At 42.8% G+C, this 20,036-nt stretch overlaps 1 protein-coding gene across 3 annotated transcripts in view; it reads left to right on the forward strand.

Moving 5' to 3' along the window:
- The window catches only part of ARHGEF25 (Rho guanine nucleotide exchange factor 25), a 285,560-nt gene that overhangs the window by 225,333 nt on the left and 40,191 nt on the right, over positions 1-20,036 (forward strand). For all 3 annotated transcript variants that reach the window (XM_083169398.1, XM_083169399.1, XM_083169400.1), the window contains one exon: positions 11,320-11,418. In XM_083169398.1, the coding sequence (XP_083025524.1) occupies positions 11,320-11,418 (99 nt within the window). The remainder of the gene's footprint in view (positions 1-11,319; positions 11,419-20,036) is intronic.

Consider the following 20,036-nt stretch of genomic DNA (forward strand, 5'->3'; position numbering starts at 1 on the left):
GCCACTTTCCTCTTTGAACTTCTTGTGGTTAGACGTCGTCATCAACAAAAGGGGAGAACTCGACTTGTCGAGCTAAATTTTCATGTCGAGCAAAATGAGAAAAACAAATGCTCGACAATTCGGACTGTTACTTGTGGGTTTGAATACCCCCTTAGTGTTATTGCTACAAAGCTGACTTTTAAAGTGTTTTGTCTGCACCTGAGACACTTTTAATACCCTTAAAATGTCTTAAGAAGCTGCCTTTGTTGTTGATATAACTCCAAGTGGTAATCCCACAGTGTAATGACTCACAGCTCTGCGGAGACTGCTTCTACAATGCATAATTTATCTGCAGAGAAGCAGTCTCCTGTCATCTGGCTAAGACAGCAAATCATTCTTAGTACTTGCATACTTTTTTTTTCATTCCATATTTCTTTCCACTTCACCCTTTTTTCCCTTTCAATACCATACATGTGGTAAGTTAGAACTTAAAAGCAAATATTTTCCATATTTTATGGAGTTCATGGTCTCCAGACCTGATCAGTTGCTAACCACGGGAGCCCCTTCCTGTCAAACATTCTCATGTCTCACTCTATTACCAAATTTTAAATCACTTGTGTCTGACTAGGGGATTTAAAAGAGGCTCTTTAATGAAAGGCTGATACATTATCCTTTCACCCACAGACACAATTACTGATTTAGAACTTTTCTTATGGAACAACCCATAGACATTAGGGCAGGGGATGGGTGAAGGACAAGACTTCAGTGCTTTTATTTGGTAACATAAAGTGTGTTAATTATAGTATGAAGAAGGTATACCATGCTACATTAATTTATACAATAGCAGTATGGCCATGCAGCTTGATGAAGTTGAATTATTTATATATTTAGTAGAGATGTGCAGGCTCTGAATTACTCTGATTTACTCTGATTTCAAAGCAGGATCTTATTGACTATCAACTGTCAACAATTGTCATGTGATTTGGGATAGCCAATAAGATTCTGCTTTGAAATCAGAGTAAATCAGAACCTGCACAACTCTAATATTTAGAGCAAAGTACTAAATAAAAGTGCTGATACGACAAATGTCTTCCCTGCATATCCTGATATTTGCCTTGCATACTGCATTATCATATAATTATGCAATTGTATTAACAATTAAAGTGAGTTAGAATGTATTAGTGGCTGGGATGGTATGCAACCTCTTACCATTTGTTTATCTTGGTTTTTATGCTAGTGGGAGAGGGGCACTGGCTGGGTGGGGTCTCAATCAATTAACTTAGAAACAGCTTTTAGTATTTAGAGGATATCAGGCTGACCACAGCCGGGCTGACCATTGAAAGCTGACTTGATATTATGTCAGCTTTTAAAGTAGGAAGATTTTTAAGTAGGGAGATAACAGTTACATAGCTTAAGCCTGGACTTAGCCTGGACAGAAACTGACAACCAACTTGGTTTCTTGGTATCAAAGTGACACAGAAAGAAAGAAAACAACAGCAACTCAGAAAACCAAGGGACTGCTTTGAGTGAGCTCACTTCATACTCACAACATACTACTCCTGGCTGCTTAATCTGGCTATTCATCCGTAATATCACCATTTCTACAACTACTAAAACTTTGAATATCACTCTTTATTCTTGTATTTGCACTGTCTTTTTTGAAAATGTACAGATGTAACTCTAATGACTTCACCTCTCCTGCTCTTCCATTGATAGTAGGTATCCCCCATCATTTTATTCTTGGCCCTCTTCTTCTCTATCTCTACATGTCCTCTCTGGGTGAGCTTATTTGCTCACTCGACTTCCACTATCACCTCTATGCTGATAATAATGAAATCTACTGCTCCTTTCCTGATCTCTCTCCCTCTATCCTCACTCATATCTCCTACTGTCTCTCTGCTATCTACTCTTGGATGACACAGCGCTTAAAATATCAAAGTCTAAGCTGACCTCTTCCCACCCTCTGGCATAACACAACCATCTCGGTTCCTGACCTTCTGTTTATGCTCCCTTCTTCCACTTCTGTGTAACCCCTGTCTGTCTAACCTTCCCCTTTAGAATGTAAGCTCTCAAGAGCAGGGCTCTCTCTGCTCATGTGCCTTTCTTAGAATATATAACCCTCTGCCACCCTGATGATTGCTTCAGTGTCCTGTCCCCTGATGCAACTATCCATATTTACCATGTACTTGTCCTAAACTGTCTTGTGCTGTAATTCAGTATGTGTTTTTGCTCACAACTGTGCTCTGTAAAGCGCTGCGGAATATGTATGCGCTATATAAAAACCTGTTAATAATAATAATAATAATCTGGCACAGTACGTTTACATTTCCAGGTAAGCACAAACCAGAAGATCTGTTGCCTCTAAAGGTGCCCATACACAGTGCGTTTGCACCTTGCGCCGCAATGCGCACTCCCGTGGGCATCTCATCGCACAGTACAAAAAGTATGTGCTGCACATACTTTTTGTACCGCCTTCTGCCTTCAAATCGCATGCAAAACGCATGCGATGCGATCCAGCCCATAACGGGTGCGATCATTGCACCGTGTATGGGCATCTTCACACCACAGGGCAGAAAAATAAAGGATGACGCATTGTAATATACAGTTAGTGACTGGAGGTGAACAAAATGTCACACAAATACAGTAGTTCTGTTGCGGAACAGACAGTTATGATTAGGAACAAAATTATTGTAGTATTTCCTACGGCAGGGGTATTATGCATACACCCCTCCAGCTGCAGCTGAACTACATATGCCAGCATGCCCTGCTAGAGTTTTGCTATTAGGGCATGCTAAAACTATGACAGTGAATGTAAGGGTATGTAGTTCCACAACAGCGGGGTGGCCCATATATGTGTACTGATTTCATTGTGCTCTTCCGTTCAGCCCTGTATTTGTTAGTACCCATTTTGTGAGTCTAGACACAAGTGTAATAGCCTATGAGTTGCAGACCCAGGTTATTTCAACACTAGGTTGCATATCCAAACTGAAAACAACATTATTTTTTTTTGCAGTCACAAAGTTATTAGTGTTCAGTTGGCTGCTGTGGTTTCAGAGCAGCTTTATTCTCACAGCTTCAGAGCAGGTGCAAATTTTGGGAAATGCCTATTTTAAAGTAAAAAATATCAGGACTTAGGACCTTATTCTGGTCTATAGGCAATGCTGCCATTTTCGCCCGCCACCCGCAGTGCCAGCCCCCCTCGCACCTGCGATCCCCCCTGCACAACTGCGAATGGCAGATTTGCATAATCATCCATTTGAAGCCCTGGTTGCGGGGGAGAGAACATTCGATGGTTGGTGACCATCGAATGATTTCTCCAGCGCACTTAGATCATACACTTCTATGGTGTCTCTGATCTGCGAGGGGCCTGTGCGGGAAGCACCACACTGCTAGGTGTGAGAGGGAATACATGTTCGCCATACGTGCTCGCACCCTGCATCTGCACTGGCATGTGCAACATGCGGGGACCGATCTAATCAGAATAACCCCCTTAGTTCAGAAACCGTGGCCTTCATGATTTTTAGGAGTTTTTAATTAGCTCAGTTTGAGCAAGAATACCAAGAACTCAGGGTAAACAAATGTGAACATCGGACTATGCCCCTAATTACCCAGATCACATGCTGACTCCACATAGATCACACTTATTTACTTTTAGGGTCCACAGGTGTTTTTGGCCACTACAAAGCTATTTGGCCTCTGTGGAAATCCTGACTGTTGCATTGCATGCAGAGTGCACCTGCTATAAGTGCCTCCATGGAAATGACTTTATGAGTGGAGCCATGGTTTGAGCCACTACCAGCTGGCCACTTGATGTAATCTGAAGCTGCTGGACAGCTATTAAACACAAGAAGTTGCTTAAAGTTACTCCTGGAGGATTAACAATACTTTGTGTTCTCAGCATTAAGCGTTTTCGAAAATATTGAATTGAATTTATGTTCAATATGACTTTGGCCGTACAAAATGATTTTAGTTTAAGGAATTGTATTCATATTGGACATTGGGGTAGATGTATGAAGCAGTGATAAGGGAGGAGAAGTGAGCCAGAGAAGTGTCCCATGGCAATCAGCTGTTCTGTATAACTTTATATTATGCAAATTATAGATGTTACTTCAGTGCTGATTGGTTGCCATGGGCCACTTTTCCTCTGACTCACCTCTCCTCCCATATCACTGCTTCATACATCGGCCCCCTTGTATTTTATGTTTACAGCTTATTTCAAGACACATGATTCAGGTAAATGTTTGAAGTTGTTGTTTTTTTCCCCCTGCATGGAATGTTTCCGTTCTAGCAATGTATTCCAGTGACCGACAGAGATAAAACTCCCTGGTTTGTTGGATTTCACAGAGCATGACTGCACACTGGTAGAAAAACTATATATAGTGACTCAGAATGAAGTGTGGACATTAGACTGCAGCTAGTGATTGACAAGAAGACAATTGTCGCAGTTTACCTCAACACAATAGTTCCTATTTTGACAATCCTTTCACACTATGAAGGAAGCTAGAAAACCATGACGGGTGATGGCCATTGTAACAGACACAAGTCAGAAGGACTGGATAATCGGATTACTGTTAGATAACAGACAGATTTACAGCAGGGTTTATGTTGTACATGTACAATCAAAATGTCAAGAAATCATTTGACAAATGGAACTATGAAAGAACGCCACCTGCCATATTAACAGGAACAAATTCAGGACATAGCTTACTGTTAATAATTGTAACCCACTGTACACAGATGAGACTGGGCCTAGTCAGTGGTTGTAATATACAAATCTTAATGTAAAACTCACATCCTCTGCATCAACTTGTCTTGTGTAAGGCAATATTCCGGTTCCGCTCACTGTGTGATTAGGCAGAATAGTTTCTGTTGAGACTTCATGATTTGCAGAACAAAGGTTATACAGGCATTTGTTCATTCTTTGGGCAGTATTCAATGAGAATTTTCTCCGTGCATGGCGAGAGGTTTTTTTCTCTCGCCATGCACTCGCCGTGTTTTTTACAGAGATTCTCCATGTTTGGAGATTCTCCGTCACGGGTCTTTATACACTATTCATTGTCGCAGGGGCTCGTTGCCCCTCGCGGCGAATCCTAACCCCTGCAGCGGACGAGCTTCCGCTGCAGGGAGCCGTGGGACGGTGGCAGGCAGGGAGATTGAAGTCTCCCTGCCTGCCCCAGAACGTATGTGGGGGGGAGGTGGGCTCCCCGGGAGCCAGGCAGCACAAGCTGCCCCCCCCCCTTTCCCCAGAGCCAGCAGGGGACAGGGTATATTCACTGCTCCCGATCGTGCATATGTAATGATCTGGTGCAGTAAACATATGAATATCTAATGAGCGACTCTCTGCTCCAGCCCCCTGCTGGCTGTTATGTGTAAAAAAAAAATATATATATATATATATTTTTTTTTAATTAAATATATATTCATGTGCTATAAGCACATGAATAAAAATAGCATGCCCCTTCACAGAATAAAATTCCTGATTTTTTGGCACCAAAATTTAAAAAAAACCCTTTTATTTTAAAAGTTCACATTCCACTTCTCCATGAAAAGATAGAGAATTGCTACATGGAGAAACACGGCGAAAATCACTCAGAAAGACACATAGAGAAGAGCACATTGAATAAGGTGGTTCACTTTTTGAGACCAAAATTCTCCGTCCAACGCGAAAAAAGCACAAATTCTCCATAAAGCACGGATAATTTTTCTCATTGAATACTGCCCTTTGACATAGCCTATGCAGACTGACGCAATAGTTTTTGTGGAACTACAAGTTAACTGGGAAAATACTGATTACTTGCTTCTGCCCCAGATCATGGAAACTGAACTTGCTTATTTTGTATTATTAGAAATTGTGTCTGCCATCCATATGGGTGGTGTATTAAGTGGGATTGTGCATACTTTAGTTATTGTGCGTCCGGTCATCTAGGTGGTACTAATATGATGCCGACCCAAAAAACGCTGAAGAACAACTGTGACTCTTTAAATATTTCAATTATACATTTTAAAGGCAAATTATGCAGCTATAATTACTGATACGTGTATCAGTACAGTAGAACCAATTGTTGAAATTTTTACAGCAAATTATTTATACGCAGTTGAATGGATTCTTTAAATTTTCTATGGCTCAGAAATCTACTGCATGGGATACAGTAGCTGCCATAGGTTGTGTCCACCCCTGCAAGTACCAAACATATGTAGGGGAACTAGATCCACTTGAAGTTAAGGAGAGCAGGACGTTGCCTGTATACACTGCTGTGTCCTCATTCTGCTCTTCCAGCAGAGGCACACCGAATCCCTTACTCACTTTCAGAAGAGCAGAGCTGGGGCCTCTTTGCTATGGGGACCAGTGATTCCCTATCTGCCGCACATTGCGAAATTGTAATAATTTTTTCAGTATTTTGTGCTAAGATAGAGAATTCTGGTTACATGTTTGCTGACGTTGTTCTTAGTCCAAAAACACAGTCCTTTCTTTGATTTGAGTGAAATTAATTCAATCACACTGTACTGATGTCAGCAACCCCAGCTGGTCATGTTTTATTTAATTTTACGCTTACCCATCACCAGTCCAGAGGCCTGAAGTGGCGTGGATATGACAGTACTTTTGTGTGTTACTTGTAAGTCTGTTGCTGCTGAATTGGAACAATGTAAAAAACAGCTACCCTTGAGTATATTCTGCAACATTTTGGTCCAGGAGCCAGAGGAGGTCATGGAATTAGCTTAAGGTTGTTTTTTTTTTTTCCTGCACTGCTCATTCCTTGCTGCCGCACTCCCCCCCCCCCCCCCCCCAACCTACAGGTCATATAGTGGTTTCACCCCTGCAGAGCCAATGGCTATGCCATTACTGTTCAATTACAAAAATTTAAGCTGAAATATAATACTTTTGCTTTGTACAGTAGTTAGTAAATACCGCATCTCACATGTCTTACAGTTTGTGGAACTTTCTGATTTATTGTAATATATAGCCGTAGTTAATATTTGTATTTCTTTTCTGGCAATGACACAGAAGTAATTTTACAATCCATCCTAGCTTAATTAGCCAATGAGCATTTTACTTGAACTCCAATTTCCTCGTGTTTGTAACTTGTTGAGATGATAGAATTATTAATTTGCACATTTTTAGGATGCTAAAAGCAGACTTGTTAAACATTACAAATGAGCTCTGAATGTAAGAGGTCTCAGGGGTACAGCGCTGCAGGTTCATCAGCAGGACACTATAGATTAGGGAGTCTGTCTGATGAAACATAGTCTGTTAAGCTGTTTTGGGGTCATGAACCAACATAGTGGCAGGAGATAAGTATACCCCCATGCTACCCAGTCAGCTATGAAATTTGCAGAGTGAATTTGTAGATATGTACAATTTATCTTCTCGTTTTTTTATCATTATTAGACACCGATAATCCAGAATTACTTGTTCTCTCACACAAAAGAGCCGTTAATAACATTCACAAGTATATATTTCAAAATTGTCAAATTGAAATGGCTGATAACAAAGAACAGTAGTTTGTTTTTCTGCCTACAAAACAAAGATAATGTCAATTGTACCAAAGCTCATTTGTATCACACAAACCATCCATTATTAACTCCATCTCTGCAAAGAGTTTTCTAATGGTGTCCATACACTCGGGTGATTGAGTGCGATTCAATAACATGCTTTCATTTCCCTTGAAGCTCCCTGTGCGATAGATTGCACCTGAAGTGCTTTTCCCCTCATTCGATGTACATACAGTCATGTGATAAATTGCATGCCCCATGTGACCTGAAATTGGGTGATGTATAGAGGGCTGGGCTATCTGTGGGTATATAAACTGACAGATCGCACATCGCATTGGGATAAATCGATCACACATAATATTTTGAGATTAGAGATTCCACCAGCGTGACCGCGCATCACATCAGGGGACACATGTGCATGTTATCACACCGATGTAGTTGAAATCGAATGATTGTATGTAATATCGCCCTAGTGTATTGGCACCATAACACTTGTGATGAGCCCAATATTAATGATTTCTTTCATCACATTCCAACATCCAAGAGGCAACAGAAAATGGCCATAGAGGGAAACCACCTGTCCTTAATAGAGGTGTTACAATAGCTAGAAAGCTCAGTCTGAAAATGCTTCCACTGATGTTCCAACTAAAACTGGCTGCACACTGGATGATATTCACTTAACGATATGGACAATATCGGTAATGATATCATGTACATATCATCCAGTGTGTATGCCCAATATCGTTAACGACCTCCCTTGTCATCTGGACATGCAGCTCAATCTGACAATCTCATTCACGACTGCATGTACGTAGTGGGAAGCGGGTGACGTCATGACCAATATCGTTCTCCAGCTGCACCGCCGAGATAGTTAACTATATCGGCAGCCGCAGGAATTGTTCCAATGTGTTCCTAGCATAACACTCACTTCATATGGACCAGTCACTTTCTGCATAAGATGTCCCAGAGTGACCTTGCTACTTTTGAAAGATAATTGTCTGATGGAAGAAGTAAAGTATCTTGGATACACCGTTGGCAGAAGTTTGCTAAAGCCATAGCCATAGCAATAAACAAATTGGCCACGACCCTACATAATAAGCAGGCGAGAGCGTTCTTAGGAATCAGTGGGTATTACAGAAGGTCTATATCCAGTTTGCCACCATTGCAGAAAGTTGTTTTTAAATGGAGTTAGAGTTCTGGAGTCCTGACGCCAGAGTTGGAAAGGTAATTTGTGTTGCAAACTAATACACTGGATGTAGGGATTGGTGCAGTCCCGTCACAGAACAAAGAAGCACTGGCAATAAAGTGGCAAAGGTGCTATTATTGGGGCAGTACGGACGGTGTAATGGTTAGCATTACTGCCTCACAGCGCTGAGGTCATGGGTTCAATACCCACCATGGCTCTAACTGTGCGGAGTTTGTATATTCTCCCCATACTTGCGAGGGTTTCCTCCGGGTACTCCGGTTTCCTCCCACAATCCAAAAATATACTGGTAGGCTAATTGGCTCCAAACAAAATTAACCCTAGAATGTCTATGTGTGTGTACATTTGGTAGGGAATATAGATTGTATGCTCCACTGGGGCAGGGACTGATGTGAATGTTCAAATATTCTCTGTAAAGCGCTGCGGAATATGTATGCGCTATATAAGAAACTGTTAATAAATAAATACTACTACTTGCTGGGAAGTAAATTCAGGTTGATTACTGATCATGCCCCATTGAAAGGGATGTTTGAGAACAAAGAGTGAGAATAACAAAATTATAACAAGGTGGTTCTTGGCATTGGAGAACTTTACATATTCAGTAGAGCACAGGACGACATCTAGATAATGACTCTAGTATACACTATATGTACAATAGTATTTGGCCGCCCTGATATTTATTGAATTCAGGTGAGTCAATCAGGCCCAATGCCACAAAATGGGTCATTGTGAAGAGCACAGTGACTGCAAACATGGCATGGTGATAGCATGCCACCTTTGTGCGATACTGTGATAGGATGCCACCTTTGCCATAAAATGGTTTGTGAAACTTCATCTCCATGGTCAATATTAAAAAGAAGCGTTTAGAAAAAACAGCCACGAAGCGGAAGGCCGTGTAAAATCGCAGAGCGGGATCAATGACTACTAAGGCAGAAGGGGCGTAAAAGTTTAACAAGCTCTGCTAGTTCCATAGCAGAAGAGATTTAAAATGTCACTGGCATTAATGTGCCTACAAACTCTGCAGTGGGAGCTTAAAGGAATTGGTCCCCATGGCCGAGCAGCTGCATACAAGCCTCACATTACCAAGTCCAATGCCAAGCATCAGATGGCGTGGTGTAAAGCACATACGGACTCTAGAGCAGTGGAAACTTGTTATGTGGAGTGACAAATCATACTTCTGTTTGTCAGTCAGGTCAGGGTTGGGGGCAGCTTGCATTTCCAGAAAACAGAGGCATGTTGCCCCTGTTTTCTAGGATCGGTCAGGCCAAGGACTGCTCCATGAGGCACAGTTTCCTTTGCCTACACAAGCCAGGCTGTGAAAGGCATGGTAGGGACTTCCATTAGTGAGCAACAGCACATGAGAAGTCAGGTGCAAGTAAGAGGTGAGGTGTAGTAGTGTTTAAAGGCCCCCATATACTATTCACTTTTCATACGATTCCAATGCTGTTACGACGGATCACATGAATAAGTACCATATATCCTTATCCTGGCATTGTGATGCGAGGAGTGTTTCCATGCCCTTACATCATATGCAAAAGGACAACATACGATGTATCGTATGTGATCCTGGAGCTGCCAGTCGAGTTGGGGGGTATCGCATGCGATAACCTCCAACTAGTGGATGGGAGCCTTAAGAAGGCAATAAGGAGAAATTGCTGATTTAAGATTTAGGGGGTATTCAATCGCTGGCGACCATCTCCCCACAGGGGGAGATGGTCACCGGACCCTATTCAATGCTGTCTTCCCCAACAGCTTTGAGCAGGGTTTCTCGGCAGAACGAGCCCAACTTCACAAGCTGTTGGGCTCGTTCTGCCGAGTACGGCCGGGAAGTGACGAGCTGCCGGCTGCAGCTCGCCTCTTCCCATCCGCAACTTGCGGCCATGCCCCCTTCTCGCTCCCCGGCAGGCGGGACATTGAATCCCACCTACACGTTCTCGGTCGAGCTGACTGAGAACGGGACAGGGTCACGGCGGTCGAGCTTGCACACATTGAATACCCCCCTAAAGATGTATGAAGCGGTGATGCTGTTGAGAGGTTTGTATGTAAGTTATTTGTATATAGAAATAAGGGTACTTGTGTAATATCTGGGCGCCCGATTTTTTCATTGTATTGCATCGCATCACACTACTTAAGGCATGCAATGCAATGCAATGTGATTTTTCATGTAAAGACCAGATTTTTAATTGCATAGTCACCCATGGGTGATTTCATACCCCCACTATCCAACTATGCATGGAGTTGATTTTATATAGTGTGGCAAGCACAGCGAGCCACTGAGCCCGAATCGTGGCGAGCAGATGCAGAATACATGTAAAGTAATCTGCTTCCCCTCGCGGGGCTCGCTGCACTCGCCACACTATATAAAATCAACTCCATGCGTAGTTGGATAGTGGGGGTATGAAATCACCCATGGCTGACTATACAATTAAAAATCGGGTCTTTACAATGAAAAATCACATTGCATTGAATCGCATTGCATGCCTTAGGTAGTGGCATGCAATGAAAAAATCGGGCGCCCAGATAATACAGAAGTACCGACATAAGTCATTGAGTATACACAATGAACATATACTCCTAAACATATATTTTTCCTGTAAATGAAAAAGTATAGTGCTCTGATCTATTTTCTCCTTCACCCTTCATAGGAATGGAAGGAACATGATAATCCTGACAAACATCACTTGCCCGACCTATCGTTTCTGTGCGACCTGCTTCAAGGGGCGACCACAGAACCCAATAATAAGGTGTGTACAGCGCGAGCTACATACATCCTCTATTACACCTGCTGCATATGCTTTGCTTCATAGTTACATACTGTGAATTATTTATTGCCATTGGGGAATGTGTGCTCTGTACTAAAGCACATGGAAGAAACAGATTGTGTATAATAACAAAGCAGTCACTTAATATTGCGCACGGATTTCAAGAATGTTTATTAATATTTATTTACCACCATTTATTTAAACAGATCCAGTGTTTTCTGTTGTACAATTGGGAAATGTCAGAGCATGGAAAAAAAATAATGCTTTAAGGCAAAACTATTATAAAATGTGATATATTTGGAATAGTAGTGTAATGAAGGGGATAACAGGACCCTGACTGACTTGTCCCTAGCATGGATGCTATTGAATGCTGAGAGCTTCTGGGACCTTGAGTGTTCTCCCTCTGGGGGAAATCATGTGTATGTAGCGCTAGACCTCTTTAGACTAATGATGAGGAGACGTGCGTGCGTGTGTATCCAGTGGTGTCACCATGAGTAATGTAAAAAGTGGGAGAATAGGAAATGGTTCTCTGCAACTGGGAGTCTGCGCTAATATGTTTATTACTTCCTGTAAAGCCTACAGACTGCTAAATGAACAATACATGCTGTGGCACCAGGATATTGCATGTAGTCAAATACCAATCAGGTATAAGTATATAATGATACATTTCTGCATATATATGCAGCAGGTCTGCTGTCCATGCACTAGTGATTCTTGAAAGTACAGTGTGAAGTAGACGTACCTTCATGGCCATATTAATGGCATTGTGGGCCCTAGGCAAAGCAATGCACTGGGGATGCTACTTAAGTTAAAAAAATCATAACTTCCTGCTATCAGCCACCCAGCTTGCTTACAGCCATTAGCTGATTGGCTGTGGGCCGGTAGAATATTTCCCAGCAGCTCTGATTTTGTGTAACTCACAACCAAAGCAGCTGGGCAGCAATCTCTACCAGACTCACAAGTAACTCGAGAGGCACCAGCAAACCCCTGCTTGAAGGCCCCTTGAATTGTGGGGCCCTAGGGCAGCTGCCCAGTAAGCCCATGCATTAAGATGGTCCTGCGTGCCTTATCATCAGAGCTGATTATAATAGATGCATAATGCGTATAATGCCTCATCCAACATGATAAAGAATTATCACAAGTTTAACCCCTTCAGTGGTGTTTTTTTTTTTTTTGGGAGCACTCCCCACTGGGCGAGTTTTTTATGGGGAGCGCTCCCTTTAAAAAACCCACCACCGCCTACCTGGGTCCGGGCAGCGCCGCTGAACTGTCACTCAGCGGCTGCCTGAACCTGCGCCCCCCCCCAGCACTGCGTCCCTTTCCCCGGCAGCCGGCTTGTCATAAGCCGGCGCCGGGGACTTTATACAAAACCCGGAGGGGAGGGGGAGGAGGAGGGAGCCAGAGGCGCCGCAGAGGGGAGGGAGCCGGGAAGCACTGAAGCTGCCTGAGTTCAGTGAGTGAACTCAGCAGCGCTGCCCGGCTGTAAACAGTGGCAATCCCGAGAATTTTCCGGGCTTGCCAGACTGGGCACTGAGGCACAGCCCGGAAAATTCTCGGGATTGACACTGAAGAGGTTAAGGCTGTTTTTTTCAGTACTTGCAAGAGAATAAGAAACATTTCGATTCATATGGCGGGAAATTTACAAAGATGGGAGTTCTATTTCGGATTGGATGTTTTTATGGGCAACCAATCAGATACTATCTATTATTTTCTAGAAGGTGCTAAATAAAGAATTACAGTTGGAGCCGCCCTCTTTCTTGCAGGGGCTGGCAATTCTATCGCCAGCCCCCGCCAGCACTCGTGTGCGCCCTGTGGCCTCCCCGCTGCTTTTCCTGGTGCCCCTCGCCGCCCCACTGTCCCCACTATCCCTGCCCTCCCTGAAGTGGAGACGGGCAGGGACCCACAGCAGCGCTGTCCGTAAACTGGGACGCGCATGCGTGTGAGACGCACGCGTGTCCAAGTCAGATGGAGCGCCTCTGCGCCGACGATCGCCAGTGCAGGCATGCTGGTGAACCCCGGGCAAGAACTAGAGGTGCTCCATCTGTAGATTCTGATTGGTTGCCCATAGCAACATTCCCATCTTAGTATATTTCCCCCTTATCCGAATGCACCTATGCACACTATATAGCTGTATGTTTGGAGATTAAAAATGAAATGCCTTACTCAAGAATGCAACATTGATTGTTAACTTCCTCAAGTTGTTTAGTAAAGGAGTAAGCAAGAAACTGGGGGGGGGGGGGCTGCAGTCATGGCGAGGGACTCAAAAACAAAATAATTTCATGAAACACAAAATTTCTTCTTATCTCCAGAAGTGACCCTTGCATTTTATGGAGAAAGCATATAAATTGTCATACCAGCCAGTGTAATTACACAAGTATACCGTTGATAATGTTATCCCTTTTGACTGCTTTTTGTTAAAAGTTCTGTAATACCGAATTTTGGGTGTGGATTTTTTAACTTTTACCAACATGTGTGTTTCACTCTCGCAACAAACATTTACTACTTGTGCTCCAACTCTTTATTTATTCCTACTCCTTACTTCCTCCGACAGCGCCAAATCTCTTGGTTTTCTGACACCCTGATACTTTTTTCATAGTTGTTTGCTAATACAATATACCCTGTACTTAACCTATATTGTCTTGTACTGTATTACCCCTTTCACATTGCAAACACGAGTGCGGCCTGTCTGCACAGAATGATCATAAAGCAGAACATGGAATGTTATACAGCAGAAAGTGACATTATCTGGGGGTCGAGTTTTCAACTTTGTTGCTCCAACTCTATGGAACTCTCTTCCTCACACAGTGCAAGAAGCCCCCACTGTAAATAATCCTTTAAAAATAGACTAAAGACGTACCTATTTACTCAAGCATTTAACTGATATCTACTGTTAAGCTTGTTGTGTATTTTGAGCTGTAAAGACAATGGTAAAGCACTTTGAGTCCTATTGGGAGAAAAGTACTATATAAATATAAATATCATTATTATTATTATTATTATTATTAATATTATATAAATAAAAGGGGCACTAGGTATTTCTATTGTTCAGGACATAAATAAATTCTACTCAGGGCAAAAATACAGTTTTAAATGGACTTTATATTTGTTTTTCCTTTAGTGCCTGTTATTTATACTGGACACAATTCAGATTAAAACGCAGGGCTGCTAAAATCGCAGCCCTGCTGATTATTGAATGGCCGAGCATGCACATGATATGCTGTGTGCATGCGTGAGCTGTTCATGTGGAGGGAACTGTGTACAGGGTGTTTGACACCCTGTGTGCATTTGGGGAAAATGCAGGCGTTCCCCGGCCACTGGGAGGCAGTGCTGCTGCTGTCATCAGCGGCCTCTTTCTCCCGTCTAGACTTACTTGGCGCTGCGACGAGAAGGCAAATCCATTCGATGGTGAGTCATTTTGAATGGTGTTCCCCTCCTGTGCACTACTGCGATCTTATTTGCAGCCATGCACATGGGCGGGAGGAATGCGGTTGCTGCGGAGGCGGGGCAGTTTTTACTTGATCACTGGGCCCTTTGTCATAAAAAACTGTTTAGCACATATTTGTTATTTCTACTTTTCTACAGTGCTATTTTTCAGCAGGAACCAGCAGGAACTCAGTTCCTGAACCTCTTATTAAATATGACATCATCAGGAACTGAAAATCTACTTTTCCATGAGATAAGTTTTATTTTAAAGTCACCTGTGAGTGCCTTTGTTTGTAAGTACAATATATACATCTATCTCTCTCTCCCTCTCTCTATTATATATATTTTTATTTATTTAATTGAACCGCCCCCAGACCTGGAGTTCCTGGACCCATTTTTCCAGAAAAATAGTACTGTATATAGATGATGTTAAACAAAATGCTGTTTTTTACTCTTATAAACCAGAAGGTGTCCATTCCTTTAACATTGCAACACATTGCTCAGTGGTTTGGTTCCCATGGAAACATTCCTTTGAAGATAAAATATTGTGCATTGTATATTCTGTGATTGAGCGCTGCCGTTGCTAAGCTTGTTTTCTGTTTTTCTGGTTTATATAAAGAGTATTCTTTTATTATTTATTTTTGTTGCTGTTCTGACATTTTTATTCCTTTATTTAATGGCTTTATATATTACTATAAGACATCTTTTTGTATTTATTTGCCACATAAACAATATATAAACTCAGTAGTCATCTCCATTTAGTATAATCATTTTAATGTTGAAATATAATGTGTAGAACATATTATTCTGCCTTTTTTCCCCTTTATTCGCATATAGTTGTAGTAAGATAGCTACATTAGATATATTTCTAGGGTCATATTTATTGTACTTGAGCAGCTTCATGGAGTGAGACCAGGGGACGGTGATCAGAGCTTGGGAGACGTATTTATTTAATAGCCTGCTAGACTACTGCATGGCTAGTGACCTGATCAGCAGCCTATTACTGCTACCATAGCCACACTGAGATTCTTTTATGGGCTTGTCATGTGCGACCTACACAGACTGGTTTCTACTACTCTTGGCACCTTCATCATATTGTAATTCACCAATGCTTAGTGCATATCCCCATGACAGCTATTGCTTTGTTCCCTTATTCCAGCACTGGTCTGGCTGCATTCACTATATCATCCTACATCAGTCAGGGTGGTTTGTCTATAATTTAACAGTTCATTGATTCAGCTTATCACAGTTTATTAGGAAGAAATAATGGTCTTCTACATCCAGACAGCAATGAACTGCAAAAATGTCAAACAACAGTGTAAATGCGCATTTTGGACATCCCATACTTTTGTGCAATGATGGGAAAGCATTCTCATTGCTGGGGAAATGATTTTCTAGGCACATGCCAAACATTGCATTTATATAAAACAGTTGCGGTTTTCTCCGATGTACAGAAGAAGGCACTGCGATTCCATGGTGAAGATTCCAAAGACTGTTAGGAGGTGATTCAGGTTGGTTTGCAAAAGCAAACAACTTCTTTAAAGGACAAAACCATGTGTACTGCGGGTGGGGCTGATGTAACGTGCAGAGACAGATTTGGATGGGGGCCCTTATTTAGATGTGATCGCAGTACAAATTTGTTCTCAAAATGGGCAAAACCATGTGCACTGCAGGTGGGGCAGATGTAACATGTACAGAGAGAGTTATACCCCTTTTACACCGCCGAAAAATCCGGGTCAGTGGCGGGTCAGACCCAGATCAGCAGCGGTGTAAATGGGGTCAACCCGTGTCCATTTACACAGGACCTCTACCCAGGTCCTGACCTGGGTGGAGCATGGCTAGGACCCGTGTAGAGGCCGGTGTAAATGGTGCAGCACGGGTTGAGGCAGGTAGTACCTGAGCGGCGGATGGGAACTTGTAAAAGTGGCGGATTTCTTGTCGCATGGCCACTCTGCTATGTTGGCAGCTCTGTCTCTCCGGTGCCTCCTCCTTTTTTTCCCCTTCACCAGGGCATCAGCAGCGGCATTATAGACAAGTGCACGGCAACCGCACAGCCCGCCGGGATTTGCAGTCTCTGGGCTGTATGTGCCGCTGCTAAAGGACATTTAGATGGAAGGCCGGGGAGACTACAACTCCCAGCGCCCCCTCTTTCTTCCTCTCACCTCGTCGGTAGAATGGCCGGGAAACACAGATTGAGGGGGGGCTGGATCAGCGGCTTCATGTGACCTATGCTGGCCACAGGCATGGCCAGAGGGGTCACTGGCTCCGTGTGTGGGGCTGGCTACAGGGGAGAGGGGAGACCCTCCCCCCCCCCCAACATGACCTCCCTTCATTCTACCCAGTGCAGGCAGCTGGAAGCTCCTTGTCACCCACTAATTAATATATATATATATTTATTGTCTGTCACACACTCTCCTGCCAGGGGTCTTGGGGTATTTATAGTCTGGGGATTATACTGTTCTGCCTGATGGCTTCTACCCTTAGGTTGTCATGACCTGTCTGGGGACTTTGGGTATTATACTCTGAGAGCTATACTGTACTGTCTGGGGGTTTGAGACACTTGATAAAGGGGTTGTAGCCCCAAAATGAGCCGTTGATGGCCATTTTTAATGACATCCAGAACAAAAAGCAGGGTGGACCCAGGTTCAGTGTAAATGGTGCAGACCCAGGTCGAAGTGCTGTGTAAATGGAGTTTGAAGCTGGGTCCGACCCTGGAAACTCCAGTGTTCAATGACCAGGGTCCAATTAGGGATTTTGGTGTAAAAAAGGTATTAGATTTCTAAATCTAAATTGCAGTGTAAAATCTGAAATCTAAATTGCAGTGTAAAAATATAAAGCAGCCAGTATTTACCCTGCACCAAAACAAAATAACTCACCCAAACGTAACTCTCTCTGCACATGTTAAATCAGAGCCACCTGCAGTGCACATTGCTTAGTTTTCAAGTTAAGGCCCATACACACTTGACGATTTTCAGCTGAAAATCGGTCAAAACAGCCGTTTTGAGCGATTTTCGGCCGAAAATCGCCCAGTGTGTATGCCCCGGAGATTGCCCACTAGCGATGATGTGCGCTTCCGCATCATCGCTAGGAAAGTGGTTCATCTGCTGGTTTTACCAGCAGATGTGGCGATGATGGATGGTTTTTCATCCATCATCGCCATGTGTGTACGCCTGCCGGGCTGAAAGATTAACCACTTTCAGCCCGGCGGACCGCCCCCCGCCCCCTCGCCCGTCATACTCACCCCTGTGCTCCATCTGGCTGGCCGGCTGGATGCTGCTGCTGCTGCTGCTGCTGCTGCAGAGACCTGCTCCCCGGCCAGGCTAGCCCCGCCCCCAGCCTAAACACACGGAGCAGACAGCACTGCTCCCTGCTAACACCTGCTGGGCACCAATAGTTATATTATTCTGCCCACTGCCACCAATGTATTCATTAAATGCACCAATATATAATATATATATATATATATATATAATATATATATATATATATAATATATATAATATATATTATATTATATATAATATATATATATAATATATATATAATATATATATATATATATTATATATATATATGTTATATAATATATATATATATAATATATATTTATATTATATATATATATATATATTAATTTATATTATAATATATTATAATATATTGTTGGTGCATTTAAATGAATACATTGGTGGCAGTGGGCATATAAAATATAAACATTGGTGGGCAGCTGTGTCCGTCGCTATCTGCTGGGGACGGCTATGGATAGTGTAGGGCACGGGGCGCCCCAGGTGGGGAGGGAGGGCGCTTTGGCGCTTACCCGCTTTGCTCCACAGGGGAACTATGTGGCCACATCTCACCGAGGGAGGGAAGGGGCTGGAGGGGGATGTGGTGACGGCCGCCGAGTCACTCCAGGGGCACATGGGGGGGGGGGGGGGGGGTTGCATTTAAATAAATATACATTTGTGGCAGTGGGCATATAAATATATAAACATTGGTGGGCAGTGTTGGCAGTAACGTATACATTGCTAGTCTGTGCCAGCAATGCATAAATCATAAATTAGCATCAACACTGCCCACCAATGTTTATGTATTTATATGCCCACTGCCACCAATGTACTGTGTATATATGGAACCCTTGGAATTCAAACCCAGCCCATTTATAATGAAAGATTTTCAGCAAAGTCTTTCGCCTCCTGAAAATCTTTTGCTCTTTGGGGAAAATAGCTCAGTGTGTACGCACTACTTTGGTGAAAGATATAGCTATCAAAGATTTTGGCAAAGTCTTTTGAAATGAAAATCTTCAAGTGTGTATGGGCCTTTAGTCTTAGTAGACAAGTTGATACGCTTATGTATATAAATGTTAGATATGAAGTGCAGTATACTCAGGCATTTTATTCCCACAAAAAAAAGTGTAATTGTGCATCTCATGTATAACAAGGAGGCTCATTCACCCGCGGATGTTCTTGGTGCTGCCGTTGTAATCCTTTGCCGTATGCAATTGAGATTATATGCTTATATGTGCAGAAGCTAACCAGAGCATTCGGCTGCCCGCTGCCATCGCCTCATTTTCATCCATTAAAGTAAAATTGCCAATACATTGGTACCATTGTCGCAAACCAGGTCATGTCTGAGAGTCTGAGTGCCTTGAAGATGCTGAACTGTGTTTTTTGGTATGCTGGGAGCACCCCAGTAGCAAGTAAGATGGCCACTGCTAATTTATGCATGCCCAAAAAACGGTGTCTGAATGGACATGATATGCCTGCGTTTATCTGACAAAGTGCTGTGTTCCTGTCACTCACTTTGCGACTCATTCCTCTGTGTGATCACAATCACAATTCACTTGCTGCACATAAGCACTGTGGCTCAGACGCATGCGCAAAAGAAACCTCCATTGAGCTACAGTATGCGCTTACAATAACTGCTTTGCGACTGCACCTGAACGAGCCTAGGTGCACAACCACACCACAGTAGAAGAAAATGAAAAAATTATTATCATTTTAGAGCCACTGCATTCATTTGTTTCAACTTTATTTGTTAATGCAGCATTTCACAGAATTTACATTCTACAACTAGGATTAGGGTAATGGGGTATTTGTTCTGGTATGTGGTATACCCCTTTCACACTGAACATCACATTACCAGGTGAAGCAGTTCAACCCGAGAATTTGTCCAGTGTG

Source organism: Crinia signifera, chromosome 2 (genome assembly GCF_055691185.1).
Source record: "Crinia signifera chromosome 2, ASM5569118v1, whole genome shotgun sequence".
Classification (NCBI taxonomy): Eukaryota; Metazoa; Chordata; class Amphibia; order Anura; family Myobatrachidae; genus Crinia; species Crinia signifera.